The 14,485-nt window shown below is 35.9% G+C and overlaps 1 protein-coding gene across 1 annotated transcript in view; it reads left to right on the top strand.

The window, feature by feature from the left end:
• The first annotated feature begins 2,527 nt into the window (after positions 1–2,527).
• The window catches only part of LOC115501807 (cell division cycle protein 27 homolog), a 54,283-nt gene continuing 42,325 nt past the window's right edge, over positions 2,528–14,485 (top strand). Inside the window, 3 exon segments of the mRNA XM_030297010.1 lie at positions 2,528–2,928; positions 12,796–12,858; positions 12,861–12,942. Of these exon segments, the coding sequence (XP_030152870.1) occupies positions 2,781–2,928; positions 12,796–12,858; positions 12,861–12,942 (293 nt within the window). The 5' untranslated portion in view covers positions 2,528–2,780.

Below are 14,485 nucleotides of genomic sequence, written 5' to 3'. Positions count from 1 at the left end.
AGACTTTTTAAAAAATTTAGACTGTATAGAAAGTAAGCTTAAACAAGAGGCTCCAGAGACCCCATGAGAAAATAGAAAACTACACCCTTGGGCTGAGTAAGTCATCAACTACTACTAGGACTTTGAATAAAAAAATTATAGTTAATAATACTCATAGAAATGTTAGTAAACATTTGCTTTTTCATTCAAATATTTGAGATTGTACTATAGCCAAGGCATATTAATCACTTGTTACAATGTAATCTAGCTTTACTGTTACAGTGTTAGCTAGTGGTTTCATTAGGTAATCCCACCATGCTGGTTTTATTGTAACTATTAACTGTTCAACAAATTATGAGCTGTATACATGGCTAAAAATAAACACTGTTGTATCATGATCACTTGTAAGATATCTCAATTTGTGAGTTGATGATTTTTTTTAATCAATTGGTGACTTTTATATCTTGTGATAGGCCAGAAGTTAAAAAGAAACCCAGAAAGATTAAAAGAAACTCCTATGGTGTTGTGCTCCTAAAAATGCTAGGCAAAACATAAATATATGTAAACACATAATTTACAGATACATAATTTACATAACAGACTTAAAATTAGTGTTATATGACACTAAAACTTCAACAACAAAAAAACCTCTTGGTTTAATGCTCTCAAAAATTCTGGATAAAATAGTAAGAAAAGGTAAATCATCTAACAGAAAAATGAATGACACATGAATTGGCATTTGCCAGAAGACCAATAAACGTGAAATAATTACTATTGAACACATTGAACTCATTTCAATATTCAGAGAAATGCAAATTAAAGGCACTAGATAAGCATTTTACATCTGTCAGACTGGTGAAAATAAGAAATTGGGGGGCACCTGGCTGGCTATCATTAGAGCCTGCAACTCGATGTCAAGGTCATGAGTTCAAGCCCGCGTAGAGAGAGGGATAGAGATTACAATCAATCAGTCAATAAAAATTTTTTTGATAGTACATAGTGTAGACAAAGATGTGGAATAATGAGTAGTCATATGTTTTTGGTAGGAGTGTAAATTAAACCCACACTTTGAAAATGATTTGTATTACCTAGTAAAGATGAACCTGTGTATGAACATGAACTCAACAACCCCATAATTTCATTCTTAAGTATATATCCCAATTTGGGAGAGATTCTTAAATAGGTACCCTAAGAGATAAATATAAGGAATGTTCTTTGCAGCATTATTATAACTGGAAAAAAACTAGAAATAACCCAAATGTTCATATACTGTAAATAGATAAAATGCATTTTGATGTATTTTTACAATGGAAATATTATTTATTCTGCAATCAAAATGACATGAATTCTAGCTACACAGATGAGGAATGAATTTTTTAAATACTGGATTTCAAGCAAATTATAGCATAATATATACAACATGCTTGTATTTATTTAAAAATTCAGAAACCGGGAAAAGTGTTTGCATTGCTTAAGGATGATACATACATACAAATGTATAAAAATTGTAAAGAAAACCTGAAGATTAACAAAATTCAGAGTGGTGGTTTCAGAGAGGTTATGTGACTGATGAGCACCTGTGGGAGAGGGCTTCAAATATATTGGTAATATCTATTTCTTGAGCTGGATAGTGAGTACATGGGTCTAAATGTTTTCATTTATTATTAATTAAAATGTCATTCTAGCTGTTATATACTTTATAGCTATGTTTTATAACTTTAGAAAAAGAAAATATATTCACCTAGATTAAAGATTAGTGCTATTATAGTTTGTTCATTTGTCTCCCAATATGCTTCCTGGGTGGGTGAGAATAGGGTTGCTTTAAAGGTCATAGGTGGAGAGGCATCTGGATGGCTCTGTCAGTTAAGTGGCTGACTCTTGATTTCACCTCAGGTCATGATCTCATGATCTGGGTCAGAGCAATGGAGGCTGCTTGGGATTCTCTTTCTGTCTCCCTCCCTCTCCCCCCAACCCCATGTCCCTCTCCCCAACTCATTAGTACACACACTCAAGTAAAAAAATTTTTTTTAATTTTTTTACATTTTTCTCATTTTTTATTGTTGTAAGAAGTAACCACTTTTTAAAACAAAATTTGTATTCAAGTATTTTGCTTTTATATAGAAAACTGAAATATATGACAAACCTAGCACAGGGGGTGGAAGAGAAGAATTGATTATGTACTTTTACAAGGATTTTATACTACATGTGGCTCTGTATAACGTTATTTGAATTTAAATTCAGATAATTTAAAAATGTGTATTGTAAACCCTAGGACAATCACTAAATAGACTATTTATTTATTTTAATTTTTAATAAAAATTTTTAAAATAGGTGGGGAAGTTTTTTGTGGAGGATGACATTTCATGCATATCGTGAAAAATTGTTTAAACCACCGTTGTTAGTTTAGAGCAGTGTAGTTTAGTGGGATGGGCAGACCCATAAACGTATAACTGTAACAAAATATGAGTGCGCCACTAGAAGAGATATGTTACCAAAAAAAAAAAAAAAGGTTAGGAATCAGCCAGGAAACCTTCATGAAGTAGATGTAATTAAGCTGGGTCTGTAAGGATGAGCAATTTGTAAAAGGAGGTATGTGAGGGAGCCTCCATTCCTCTGTGGGGGAAGAGGAAGTACAAAAAAGGCACAGAGGCCTAAATGTCCATGGAGAATTGAGTGAGTAAATTCAGGTATGTTAGGAGCCATACTGTGAAGAGCCTTGTGTAACATGCCATGGAGTTTGCACTATGGACATTGAGGTTTTGTTTTATTACTTAAATTAGGGTCATTGATTTGGTTACAATATGTCAGGCTCACTAGGCGTTACTTTGAAACTGTATATTTGTGTACTTATGTTCTTTTCCCTCTACTTTCAGGCTGCTATATGGCAAGCACTAAACCACTATGCTTACCGAGATGCAGTTTTTCTTGCAGAACGACTGTATGCAGAAGGTTTGTAATCTGTTCATTTCTATAAAACAATAAAGGAATAAAATAAATGGAATTCTGTCCTTTCCTATGACTTCAATATAACAAGATTCTGGGGATTGCTTTTGTTGTTTCTTTATGATTGGTACTAGTTCATAAAAACTTTTCCTTGCATCTGTTATCTCCCTATGTGCTACTTTTAATAACTGTAGAGTTGTTTCAGGTTTTACACTATGGTTTACTTAATCATTTTCCAATCTTTAGATATTTTTGTCTAGGTTTCTGTTAAAGAGTCTATATTCTATAGCTAAGAGCATGAATTTAGTCTATAGCTTGGTATAAACCCTCACCCTGTCACTTATGCAGTTGTAGACTTTGGACAGTCACTCAGTGTCTGAGTATTTCAGAGTTCTCATCTATAAAATAAAGTTAACGATAATCGCTTGAGAACGTGAAGAGTGAAATGAGATAATGTATTTAAAGCACTTGGCACAGCCTTCTGGCATGGTAATAAATGTTCGATAAACATGTGCTGGTAATGTATACTTTGTTTCTGTCATTAATTCTTGTAATTCTCTTTCTAAGATGCTAATACAGATAATTAGGTACAGCTTTTTTTTTTCTTTTATATGTCATTTTGTGGGGCTATATATTCTAGAATGGAACTTACAAGTCAAACGGTGATCAGTTCTACAACAAATTACTTTTTCCCCAGTTGATAACCCAGCAGAGAGAAGGGTAAAATAATCTGGGGTGTGACCAACACCATAAGACTTCCTTCATAATCCTTTCAGTATTAGATTTGATCAATTTAATGTATTTTTGCTTGCTTGAGAATTATGAAATATTTTGTCTTGCATTTTTATAACTACAAGGGATTCTGGGTATTTTCTCAAGTGTTTGTTTTAATTTATTCCTAGTTCTATGAGGTATATCTTTATTGTCTATTTGACCCAGATTGTTGCTTTTTAATCTTAATTCTATTGGTATGTTTAAAATTTTTATGTAGTTGACCTCATCTGCTTTATCATTTATACTTTCTTCTATTGCTTCAGTAGGTGGAAAAGTCATCTTTCTACAACTATAATTAATATGTGGTTATTGATGGTTAAAAAACTTTAAAGAATTTATCATGGTATTATTACTTAATTTATTCAATATTGTATATTAAACAATGCTTTTTTCCCTCCCGCATGGTGTTTTTACTTGGTTTTATATTAAATTTTTAAAAATGTTTTGTTCTGGGGTGCCTGGGTGGCTCAGTCAGTTAAGCATCAGTCTCTTGGTTTTGGCTCAGGTCTTGATCTCTCAGTTTGTGGGGTCATGCGCTGTGTCAGGCTCCACAACAGCATGGAGCCTGCTTGGGATTCTCTGTCTCCCTCTCTCTCTGCCCCTTCCTTGCTCATGCTTGCTCTGTCTCTCAAAATAAATAAACTTAAAAAAAAAAACAACACTTTGTTCTGTCTCCAGAATTTCTCCTCTCTTCCATTAATTTTCTGTTTTTAATCCAATATCATGCCTTTTTTTTTTTTCTAAGAGAGAGAGTGCAAATCGGGGAGGGGGGAGGGAGGTAGAGAGAGAGAATCTCAAGTAGGCTCCACACTTAGCATGGAGCCCAACATGGGGCTTGATCCTACTATCCTGGGATCATGACCTGAGCCAAAATCAAGAGTCTGTCACTCAATCCACAGAGCCACCCAGGCACCCCCATACCATTTTTAACACTTTATATTTTAATATTTCATAAGGCCTATCACCCATCATTTGTTTCTTTCCAATTCATTCATAAGAAGTCTTTCCCCTTTTTTTATCCTTTATTTTTCTATTTTATTATTGCTTTGAAATTTCACAAAGATTTTGATCAATGCTGACCTGCAAACATATAATTCTCTAAATTACTATAGATAGCCTTCCCAAGAAGAAATAGTGCTGCCTTCTTTTTACTCAGGTGTTTGTTTGCTTAATTCAGTTTTTGTACTTTCTGTGTATGTTCCCATTGGATTACTTGCCAAGAGTTTCCTTTTTTTTTTGTGGTTGTAGATGAGCTTTATTTTTGCGTATTTTGTATGTTTGTGTATGAATTGCTAGTGGAACCTTTCTGATCAGTTGTATGATTTTACTCTAGTAGCAAGTGCTTAGTAACCTAACTGCAAGCATAAGAAAGTAGATCTTAGGGATTTGCCAGGCATGTGTCACCAGAAAGGACAAGGGATAAGAACATTAAAAATACAGACAAGATATGGACCAGGAAATGTAAACTATAGGAAAGTTAACACAGAAGAATATTGGTGAATAAGATTCAGAGAAGTGCCAGAAATCTAGATGAGGTTGAATTGGGAGATGTGGGGGAATAACATGGGAGCGGAAGACCATGAATCAGGTGCAGAATTTTTCTGTTAATGAAGCAGAATGTCCTGCATTTAGTAGCTGAGAGTTATGAGGAGAAGGTATGAACTCAGGAGCAGGGAGTTTCACAAACAGGCAAAGAGTAATGCTTGGAAATGGTTTTACGAAGCAAAGAGGAAACCTTACCTTGATTCTGATGTAAGTGGGATATGAGGGAAATAGCATCACTTTGAGAGTGCTGTCAGGTCCTTCAAGAGAGACTGGAAATTCAGTAAAGAAAGTGGGGAGGATCTGTGTGTGGAACAGGAGTCTGAGGTCCCAGTGAAAGGATTTAGAAGGTGAGAGAGGCTTAGAAAGAAAATAATGCAATAGATTGTCCTACTCTACTCGATATTTTAAAAGCAAGGTGTATCATGCAAAACCTACTGACATATATTTTCATTGATACCTATGCAACCCTCATGTTTTGCTGTCTTATACTTTCTTTTTTGTATTTGCTTATTAAGGATTGGCAGTTTCTAGTTTATTATAGTTAGGCCCTAAAAGAGTGTGAGGTAGTGGTTTCAAATTCAAACAAGTAGGTTTTCCCATAGAATTGGGGCAGGGTTCCAGATGAATCTGGATAAGCTGTTTAATCCACTTTCTGTGTTTGATACAGTGCTTGACACTTGGAAAGTTGTTCAGTAAGTGTTAGTTTCTCTCAGCATACAGTTGACCCTTGAACAACACAGATTGGAACCATGTGAGTCTATTCGAATGCAGATTTTTAATACAATATAGTACCATAAATGTATTTTCTCTTCCTTATGATTTTCCCCTTTTTTTTTAATTATTTTAATGTTTAGTTTTGAGAGAGAGAAAATGGGGGAGGGGCAGAGAGAGAGGAAGATCCGGAATTCGGGGCAAGCTCCAGGCTCCAGGCTGTCAGCACAGAGCCCAATGCAGGGCTCAAATTCACAAACTGTGAGATCATGACCTGAGCTGAAGTCGGACGCTTAACCAACTGAGCTACCCAGGCGCCCCTCTTATGATTTTCTTAATAGCATTTTGAGAGAGAGAAAGAGAACATGAGCAGGGGAGGGGCAAAAAGAGGGGTGGGGAGAGAGAGAGAGAGAGAGAGAGAGAGAGAGAGAATCCCAAGCAGGCTCCATGCTGACAGCTCAGAGCCCAACTTGGGACTTGAACTCAGGAACCACAGAGATCATGGCCTGAGGCAAAATCAAGAGTGATGCTTAACCAGGTGAGCCACCCAGGCACCCCAACAGTAGGCTTTTAGTAGTTAAGTTTTGGGGAAGTCAAAAATTACTGCAGATTTTTGACTCTGCAGGGTAGGTGCCTCTGACCCCCTCATTGTTCAAGGGTTAACTGTTGAACCTAACCGCTCTGTTGAACTCTAATTTCTATGAGGGAAAATTTTATGGGAGCAGATACTATCCTAGTTCAATACCAATGACAACAGTAACTTCTAAAGAACATTTATTAATTTCTCATTATGTACTAGGTACTCTAATACTTAATTTCTTATTTAGTTTTCAATAATCCTATAAAATAGACATTACTATTGCCATTTTAGAGATGAAGAAACGGAGAGCAGTGTTCACAGGCAGTAAGTGGTACACCTTTCTGATTGCACTTTACCAAGGGTAGCAGCAAATACAGGCCAGTCTGACCCATAATAGACGTTACTAATCCATCATATTACTTGCTCCTGTTGAACCAGCCTCATAATTCTTATTAACACAGTGTTGCTGGCTGACAGTAATAGTTGATGAGAATTGGTATGTTACATGTAACCTGGTGCCCTTTTGCTCAGTGGCGTCCTAATGCCACTAGCGGTAGCTCCTGTGTTTTAGAGAAGGACACCCTATAGTGCATGAGGCTAACGAAGTAGATGGATTGAAAGCCAAATTCTTGAAGTAATTTCTCAATTTCACTAGTTCTTTGTCACCCATTTGTCTTTCTCCTAAGAATTCCATAGTTAGACCACCTAAGACTGTGCTATAAGCCAGGTGGTGTAGAATGTCAGCTCCGATGTTCATTAGCCATTTGATCTTCGGTAAGAAGTTACTCTGAGCCTAATTTTCCTCATCTTTAACTTGGGAAGAGCCTACTTAACAGGATAGTTTTCAGCACTAACTATAATAATCTGTGGTTTTGGCACGTAGGAAGTCCTTTACAAGTTCCTCTCCCCTAGCATATTCTATTACGGTGGCTTTTCAGATTTTTTTTTTTTTTTTTTTTTACTCTTCTTACATATGATGTACTCTGATATTTTCTCTGAGTGTTATTATTGTTGTTTTAATGCAGGTTGAAATTCATCAAATTGATTTCACAATGCATAGTGAATCGAGCCTTGCTGTTTGGAAAAACTCCTAATCATATCACCTCCCTCCATATCCCCTTCACCTACTTTTCCTTCCCACTGCCATACCTGATCTCCTTGATCAAAGGTTTTCTCCATTGCTAATTGACACACAATATAGATTCAGCTTTCCCCTTTGCCCTAATAGATAGCATGTAGTACTGCAATATCTAAGGTTTTTAATTGCTATTAAATGTATTTAGCTGTTGAGAATGAATAGAAATGGGTGGTTAGGAACAAATAGAAACAGTCTTAGATTATATGGGCAAAGAATACATTAATACAATAAATATGGTAGGTCCTTAGAGAGAGGTGATTTATTTATGTTCAGAAAATTAACCGGTTGTAAGTTTTGTGTACATTATATTTTATAAGGAAGTACCCAGGACCTCTGGAGAAAGATGAAGAATTGCTATCTGTGAGACTGCATGGGAGTGGCAGTTGTAACTGGTGAAAAGCAAGGAAGAAGAAGTAGCTGAAGACATTGTGTCAACATGTATTCCCTAAGTTATTCTGAGGGTCCTAGGGCAAAGCTCCCAATTGCTTGAAATCTAGTGTTCTATCTTGATGTAGATTTTGCATCCCACGCTACAAAATGTTTATTTTTCAATATGAACATATTTAAGTTACTGTAAAATTATTCACCAGTTTTCTACCTGTCTTAACGATTAATGGGCCCAGATGTAGACATTGTACTGGGTATATCAGTTTCAGTAAATTGGGCTCAGTTGAAGAGAAGTGAACCAGAGTAAAAGGTTCAGCATCTGTTTCTCTTCTCTGTCTTAGCCAGGATACTGAGAGCCTAGACTCACAGAAATATGTGACTAAAAATGGCAACATTTTTTTTTAGAAAAAATTGTTTATCAGGTTATATTAAGGGCATCATTGAGGGGAAATGTCCAGAGTACTACTAATGATATGGCATAGTGTTTCACTTATAGGCCATTATTGGAAAATTTAATAAATATATCTGGTTCCTAAAAATTTCAGTCAGTTTATTATATGGGGGTGGAGCGAGGAGGGGAGGGTATCAAAAGGATGTCTGGTCCATTGGCCTAACCTTTTACTGTCAAAGTTAAATGCTTGCCAGTAAAAAGGATGATGCTTTTTTGTTGTCATAGTTTTCATTTTTATAATGTGTTAGTGATTAAGACTCAGGTCTTCGAACAAACTTTTTTTTATTCGAGACTCAAATGTTTCATTGCATTAACTTAGCTGTTTCACACAAACATCACAGACATCAAACTCAATGCGTATAAGCCTGGACTCATAATGTTCCCACGCTAATCTAAGACATTGCTATCTCTTACTAAAAAAGCTCCCTAACTGCTTTTCCCATATCTACTCTTCCCTGCCTCTTCCCTTTCCCCTTCCCAAATCAACCCATTCTCTTTACTTTCCTTCTTAAAATGCTTTAGAGATGTCTAGTTGCTATAAGGATTTATCCCTAAATCTTTAGATCGCTTCCAGAGCCCTGCATGATCTGCTTTCTCCTTATGTGTGACCACTTTCCACCTTCAAACACTAAGGAACCTTTTTAAAATTTCCTCCAGCCCTCTTACCTGTGGTATATTTACTCTAAGCACAATTTCAAAGTATTTTAAAACATTTTAATCCTATCATATACAATAAAGACAAAACCAGTTAATATTGCAATTTAGGATATAAACAAATGTAGAGAAAATAAAAAGTGGCAATAGTATTAAAATACTGAAGTTGTGTATGTAGATGAGGTATTCAACAAAAGAAATGATTCTGAAGGATGGAATGAATCGCTGCATCTGAAAAGCATAGGATCCAGGCAGTTGAAATCCTTCGCAAAAGAAAAGTTAGTGATGAAATGGAATTATTTGAGCTTGTGGCTCATTGTCATATATGTGTAACCCACATTACTATCCAATGACTATTCAGGTATTGTAAATTTAGTAGTGTTGTACTCCTAAATGCATGTGCTGTACTGCCTTTCTTTGATTTAAGAACTTAGATGATTGGGGTGCCTGGCTGGCTCAGGACATGCAACTCTTGATTTTGGGGTTTTGAATTCAAGCCCCACGTTGGGTGTAGAGCTTACTTTTAAAAAGTAAATTAAAATATTTTTTAAAAACAGAACTTAAGGGGTGCCTGGGTGGCTCAGTCAGTTGGGTGTCTGACCCTTGATTTTGGCTCAGGTCGTGATCTCATAGTTCATGGGATCAAGCCCCACATCAGGCTCCATGCTGACAGCAAAGAGCCTGCTTGGGATTCTCTCTCCCTCTCTCACTGCCCCTCCCCTTCTTGTGCGTGCACTCTCTAAATAAACAAACAAACTTAAAAGATAATCAGGATGAAGTGTGTCTCAAATCATAGATGATTTCATAGATTCTATGCCCTTCGAATACTTAACAATATCAGAATTCTTGACAAGGCAGCAGGCAGAGTACTTTAACCTGTAAGCAGTTCTCGACAATAATTGTAGAGTTTATCAAGACCAAGAACCCTCACCTCACCAAACTTTTAAGTCTTGCCAGAACTGGTCCATTTTGGAAGTCTGCTCATTTACATTGTAAGTCAACACGAAGAAGAGGTGTCTGTCTGACTTGAAAGCATTGAAAGACTAATTCACCTTCCTATTTGATGGAAATGTATCTGAAAGATGCAAGCTTAAACTTCTCCTAACTATTTTGGACTTCTATGAAATGACCTTTCGTTTTTGAAGCCTAGCCTGTTTGTAAGAAGAGGGACTTCAGCATCATTCTACAACTTCGTTTGGGGTTTTTTGTTGTTGTTGTTGTTTTCATTTAATAGTGTGTTCTGGAAATATGTGTCCTTTTTTTTGGACGACCATGGTGAGTGTTTCACCATATGGAAGTACCATACTTTAATTAGTACATGATTGATTCTTCAATATTATGTTAAGAGTGACTGGAGTCAATTCTCACTTTATTCCTGATTATAAAATAAATTATGGGCCTTCTAATTCCCAATCACATATTTTAATTAAGGCTCTAAGTAAAGGATGGTAAATAAAAGGATGTCATGGAGACATCTATAACCTTTTCTAGGTCCTGTTGCTTTGATCTCTGCACACTTACTACCTAAGCCATGATCAGCCTTAGAATCTTTCTGAATTTAGCACTCGAGGCAGCCACTATCAATCGGTTGGAGTTATTGTTCCAGACAAAATCTATTTGTTGAAAGTCTCTGCAGCTTAGCTTTATTATAACTCCTTACTACTGGCCCACTGGTTGTATTTAGGACTGTCAAGTTATTTCTGGAGAGCCTCAGAAACCACCCGTGTCTCTCACCCTTCAAGTTGTTCCAGATTTACATCAATATCTTACACGTCCATTAATCTTAAGGCGTGCTCAGCCTTCCAATCCATATTCCCATTTGAACTTGTAGATTTTAAGGTATCACACTTCAAAAAGGTAATTGCAGTTACACACTAAAATCGTGCACACACACACACACACACAGAGTATTTGGTACTTTTATGTTACTAGGGAATTTTAAAGCAGTGAAAATGGACCTATGCATAAACAAGTATTTGTAAACAAAACGTTTGATAAAGCATTGTTATGGCTAAAAGTTTAACTAGGTTTGGGGAACCGTTGCTTTTTGGTATAATCAATGAGTTTTTAAAAAACTTAATTTATAAAGTGACCAGAATCAAGGCCTTTATCGCGAGATCAAAAAGAAATCACACTTTCTAATTTGTGTGAATTAGCATTTACAGTTCAGTGAAATTAAAAGTTTGCTCCCCCTACAGTAGAGTTCCCTATTCATTCTTTTTGCTTCTGAAGCATTAATACTATGTACACCCCATTAACGTGTGTGCCAAAGTTCCTGATCATTTACTCCATATCATTCATTGCATATTGTTTTTTTATACTAGAGTTTCATGAAAAATCTTAAGATGGACCAGAGAAGAAGGGTTCTGTTTTTGCTTGCATATACATATATATGACCCAGAAACCTGTGTGAGAGTAATCTTTCAAATTACCTACTTTTTTATCCTAAACTTTGAATGAAGTTAACAATTTTTTATCCCAAGCTTTGGGTGAAGTTAACTTTTTAAGATGTGGCAAGTTTATCTTGTATTTCAAAACAGTGATTCTCAAACTTTAGCATGCATCAGAATTGCCTGAAGCGTTTGTTACAACGCAAGACCACGGGTCCTCACTCCCAGAATTACTGATTCAGTGGGTCTCGGTTGAAGCTAAGAATTTCTAACAAGCTCCCAAGTCATGCCGTGCTGGTAGAGGGGCCAGCCACACTTTTAGAACCACTGGCTTAGAACACCCCTCAACCCACTGAGATTATTACTGAACCCATTTTTAGAAGCACAGATTTGTGATTTTCCTGCTTTCTTTCTATCTCCTTTGTTGTTGGCCTCTCTAGACTCTCACCTGGATTGGTTGGGAGATTGCAAGGATAGAAGTGAAGTGATGGTCAGTTTGGGAGAGAGTAAATAAAGGGGAAAATGCCACATTTCATTAACTAGGACAGAAGGGGCATTTCCTTCCTAGTATGGAGACCAGGGGACAGATTGAATAATTCAGCTCCTGCCACTGCAAGGCAGTATAATTGTCGTTGCTGTAGAAGTGTTAAGTCTGTCGATTGAGTGGTTTAAATGCTGTGGGTATTCACAATTTAGTATTTTTCTTCTGTCTTAAATTATCTTGAGTGTAATTTAGTATACATTTGGTGTTAGAAAGAAGTGTTTTTTGTTTTTTAAAATCTGGTCCTTTTTTAATGTAGAAAGTAATCTCAGATTGGTAATTAGCTTTGCAACCCTGAGTGCACCTTTCTCGTGAAATTGGACATCTGTTCTCTCAAAGAGTCTGTTAGAAAAATACTACAAAAAAACAAGACCGTTTACTGGTAGTCTATTTAAAGGTAGGTGTGAGCGTGCGGGTGTGCACACAAGTGCGCACTTTTGTTAAGGATTTACAGAAAATGCCATGACTGTCTTCATTGTATTACTTCCTTGGTTCTTTGTAAGAAGAAGGTAATCAGGACTTGGGGAACTAAGATTTCTGTCAGTAAAGTATTTCTCAATTCAAATTTGGATTAATAAATGATTGTTTTATATTAAATAACATGACTAATTTTTTGTTGCTAAACTTGTTTATTGCCAGATAAACAGTGATTACCATTCAACATACTGAATAATAGCCATTTTTTTTCATATGTGCTCTTAGTACACTCAGAGGAAGCCTTGTTTTTATTGGCAACCTGTTATTACCGCTCAGGAAAGGCATATAAGCATATAGACTCTTGAAAGGACACAGTTGTACTACACCGCAGTGTAAATACCTGCTTGCAAAATGTTGTGTTGATCTCAGCAAGTAAGTTTTTAAATCTTTTCTATCTAATATTGTTTACTTACACTGTAGAATTTTGGATAAAATCCTTTTGATAGATTAAACTCTTGACTCCCTTTCTCCCCTCTTTTTTGGTAGTAGCAATTTGTCTATTTCAGTAACTTAAAATGTTTATACTGTTGCCTGTGGCATTATCACTTTTGTTATGGAGAGATTTCATTGTTATGGTAATAAATAATAGAATTTAACTCTGGGGAAACTTAAGTTGTAACTAATTCCTGTCATTTCCCAAAATTATCCCAAGTGTTATTTCCTTTCCTTTGCTTTCAATTGGAATACGCCTGAAAACCTCCTTACCTGTTCACCTGAGATTAATGCTTCATTATGTCTAGGTAGTTGTGTAGTTATTTGGCTTTCCAGACCACTCTGTCCTACCCCTTTGAAGCGAGGGGGCAGGTTCAGGAGAGCACTTCTTTTGAACATTACAATTAAACATGTCAGCTGTCCCTATTCTGAATCTGGAGGCAGGTAGAGATATAGGTAGTTATCTTCTGTTAAACTCTGTTCTGTGCTGTAAGAGATGGAATGATGCTAAAAGGGACTAGATAAATAGATAATCGCAGAAGTGTGTTTGTGAATGTAGTTGGTAGGTTTATAGTGAGAGGACACAAATGAGCCTCCTGAAGTCTCCACAGACCAATAATGATTATTGTATTTGTCCAGTGTCTAACTGATGACTTAAATTAAAACACTAGCTAAAATATCTATAAAATTTCTGAAACATTTGTTATTGAATTATTTTTACTCCGAAGGTTTAATGCTAACTTCCTAAAAATATATTTAATTTGCTAGTTTCTTAAGCCAATTCTTACCTTGGACATTCTTATCTCATTTACAAGTATTCATGGTTTTTTAAAAGTCCCACTGACCGTAGAAGAAATATAGATATCACCTTTAATGTTTAGGATATGCTGTGTAAACTTACTAGAGTATTTTCCACATGATGATTTGGAAAAAACTTTAAAAGAGATACCATTATAAACTCTGATATGCTAAAAGTATATAGTGAAGTCAAGTATTTTTTTTTTTCCTTTGGGAAACACTTGTGATTTTCTATATCAAGAAAACATAATTGGTAAATAAAAAGAGATGAAGTGCTATTCGGGTTTCTTTTATAAACCTAAAAACGAGTGAGACCATTAAGTATGCAGTTTTTCACTAACATGTAATTAGTGTTATTAAGTTCTCTTGCAAATTCCTATTTCAAGGAATTACAGAACTAAATAAAAAGGACCACTACGTCTGTTAATGAACAACCATACACATTTTCCCCCAGTATAAAGACCTTCCATTTCTTTTGACATGAGTAATGTGTATGTTGCTCACACTACCTTTGTACATATAGGGACTCAATTTAACTGGTTCTGTTCTTAAAGGCAAGACTGGAATTTTAAGACCATAAATTCCCAGTCTTCCAAATGATTCTAAATACATGGCTATTGCTGTTCTAAAGGTGCCATGGACTTTGTACTTTATCTATCCCCGTATTTGGAAGTACATTGGTAGT

This window comes from Lynx canadensis, chromosome E1, assembly GCF_007474595.2.
Source record: "Lynx canadensis isolate LIC74 chromosome E1, mLynCan4.pri.v2, whole genome shotgun sequence".
NCBI lineage: Eukaryota > Metazoa > Chordata > Mammalia > Carnivora > Felidae > Lynx > Lynx canadensis.
The sequence above is the reverse complement of the archived record's forward strand: the minus strand, read 5'-3'. Positions and strand labels throughout refer to the sequence as shown.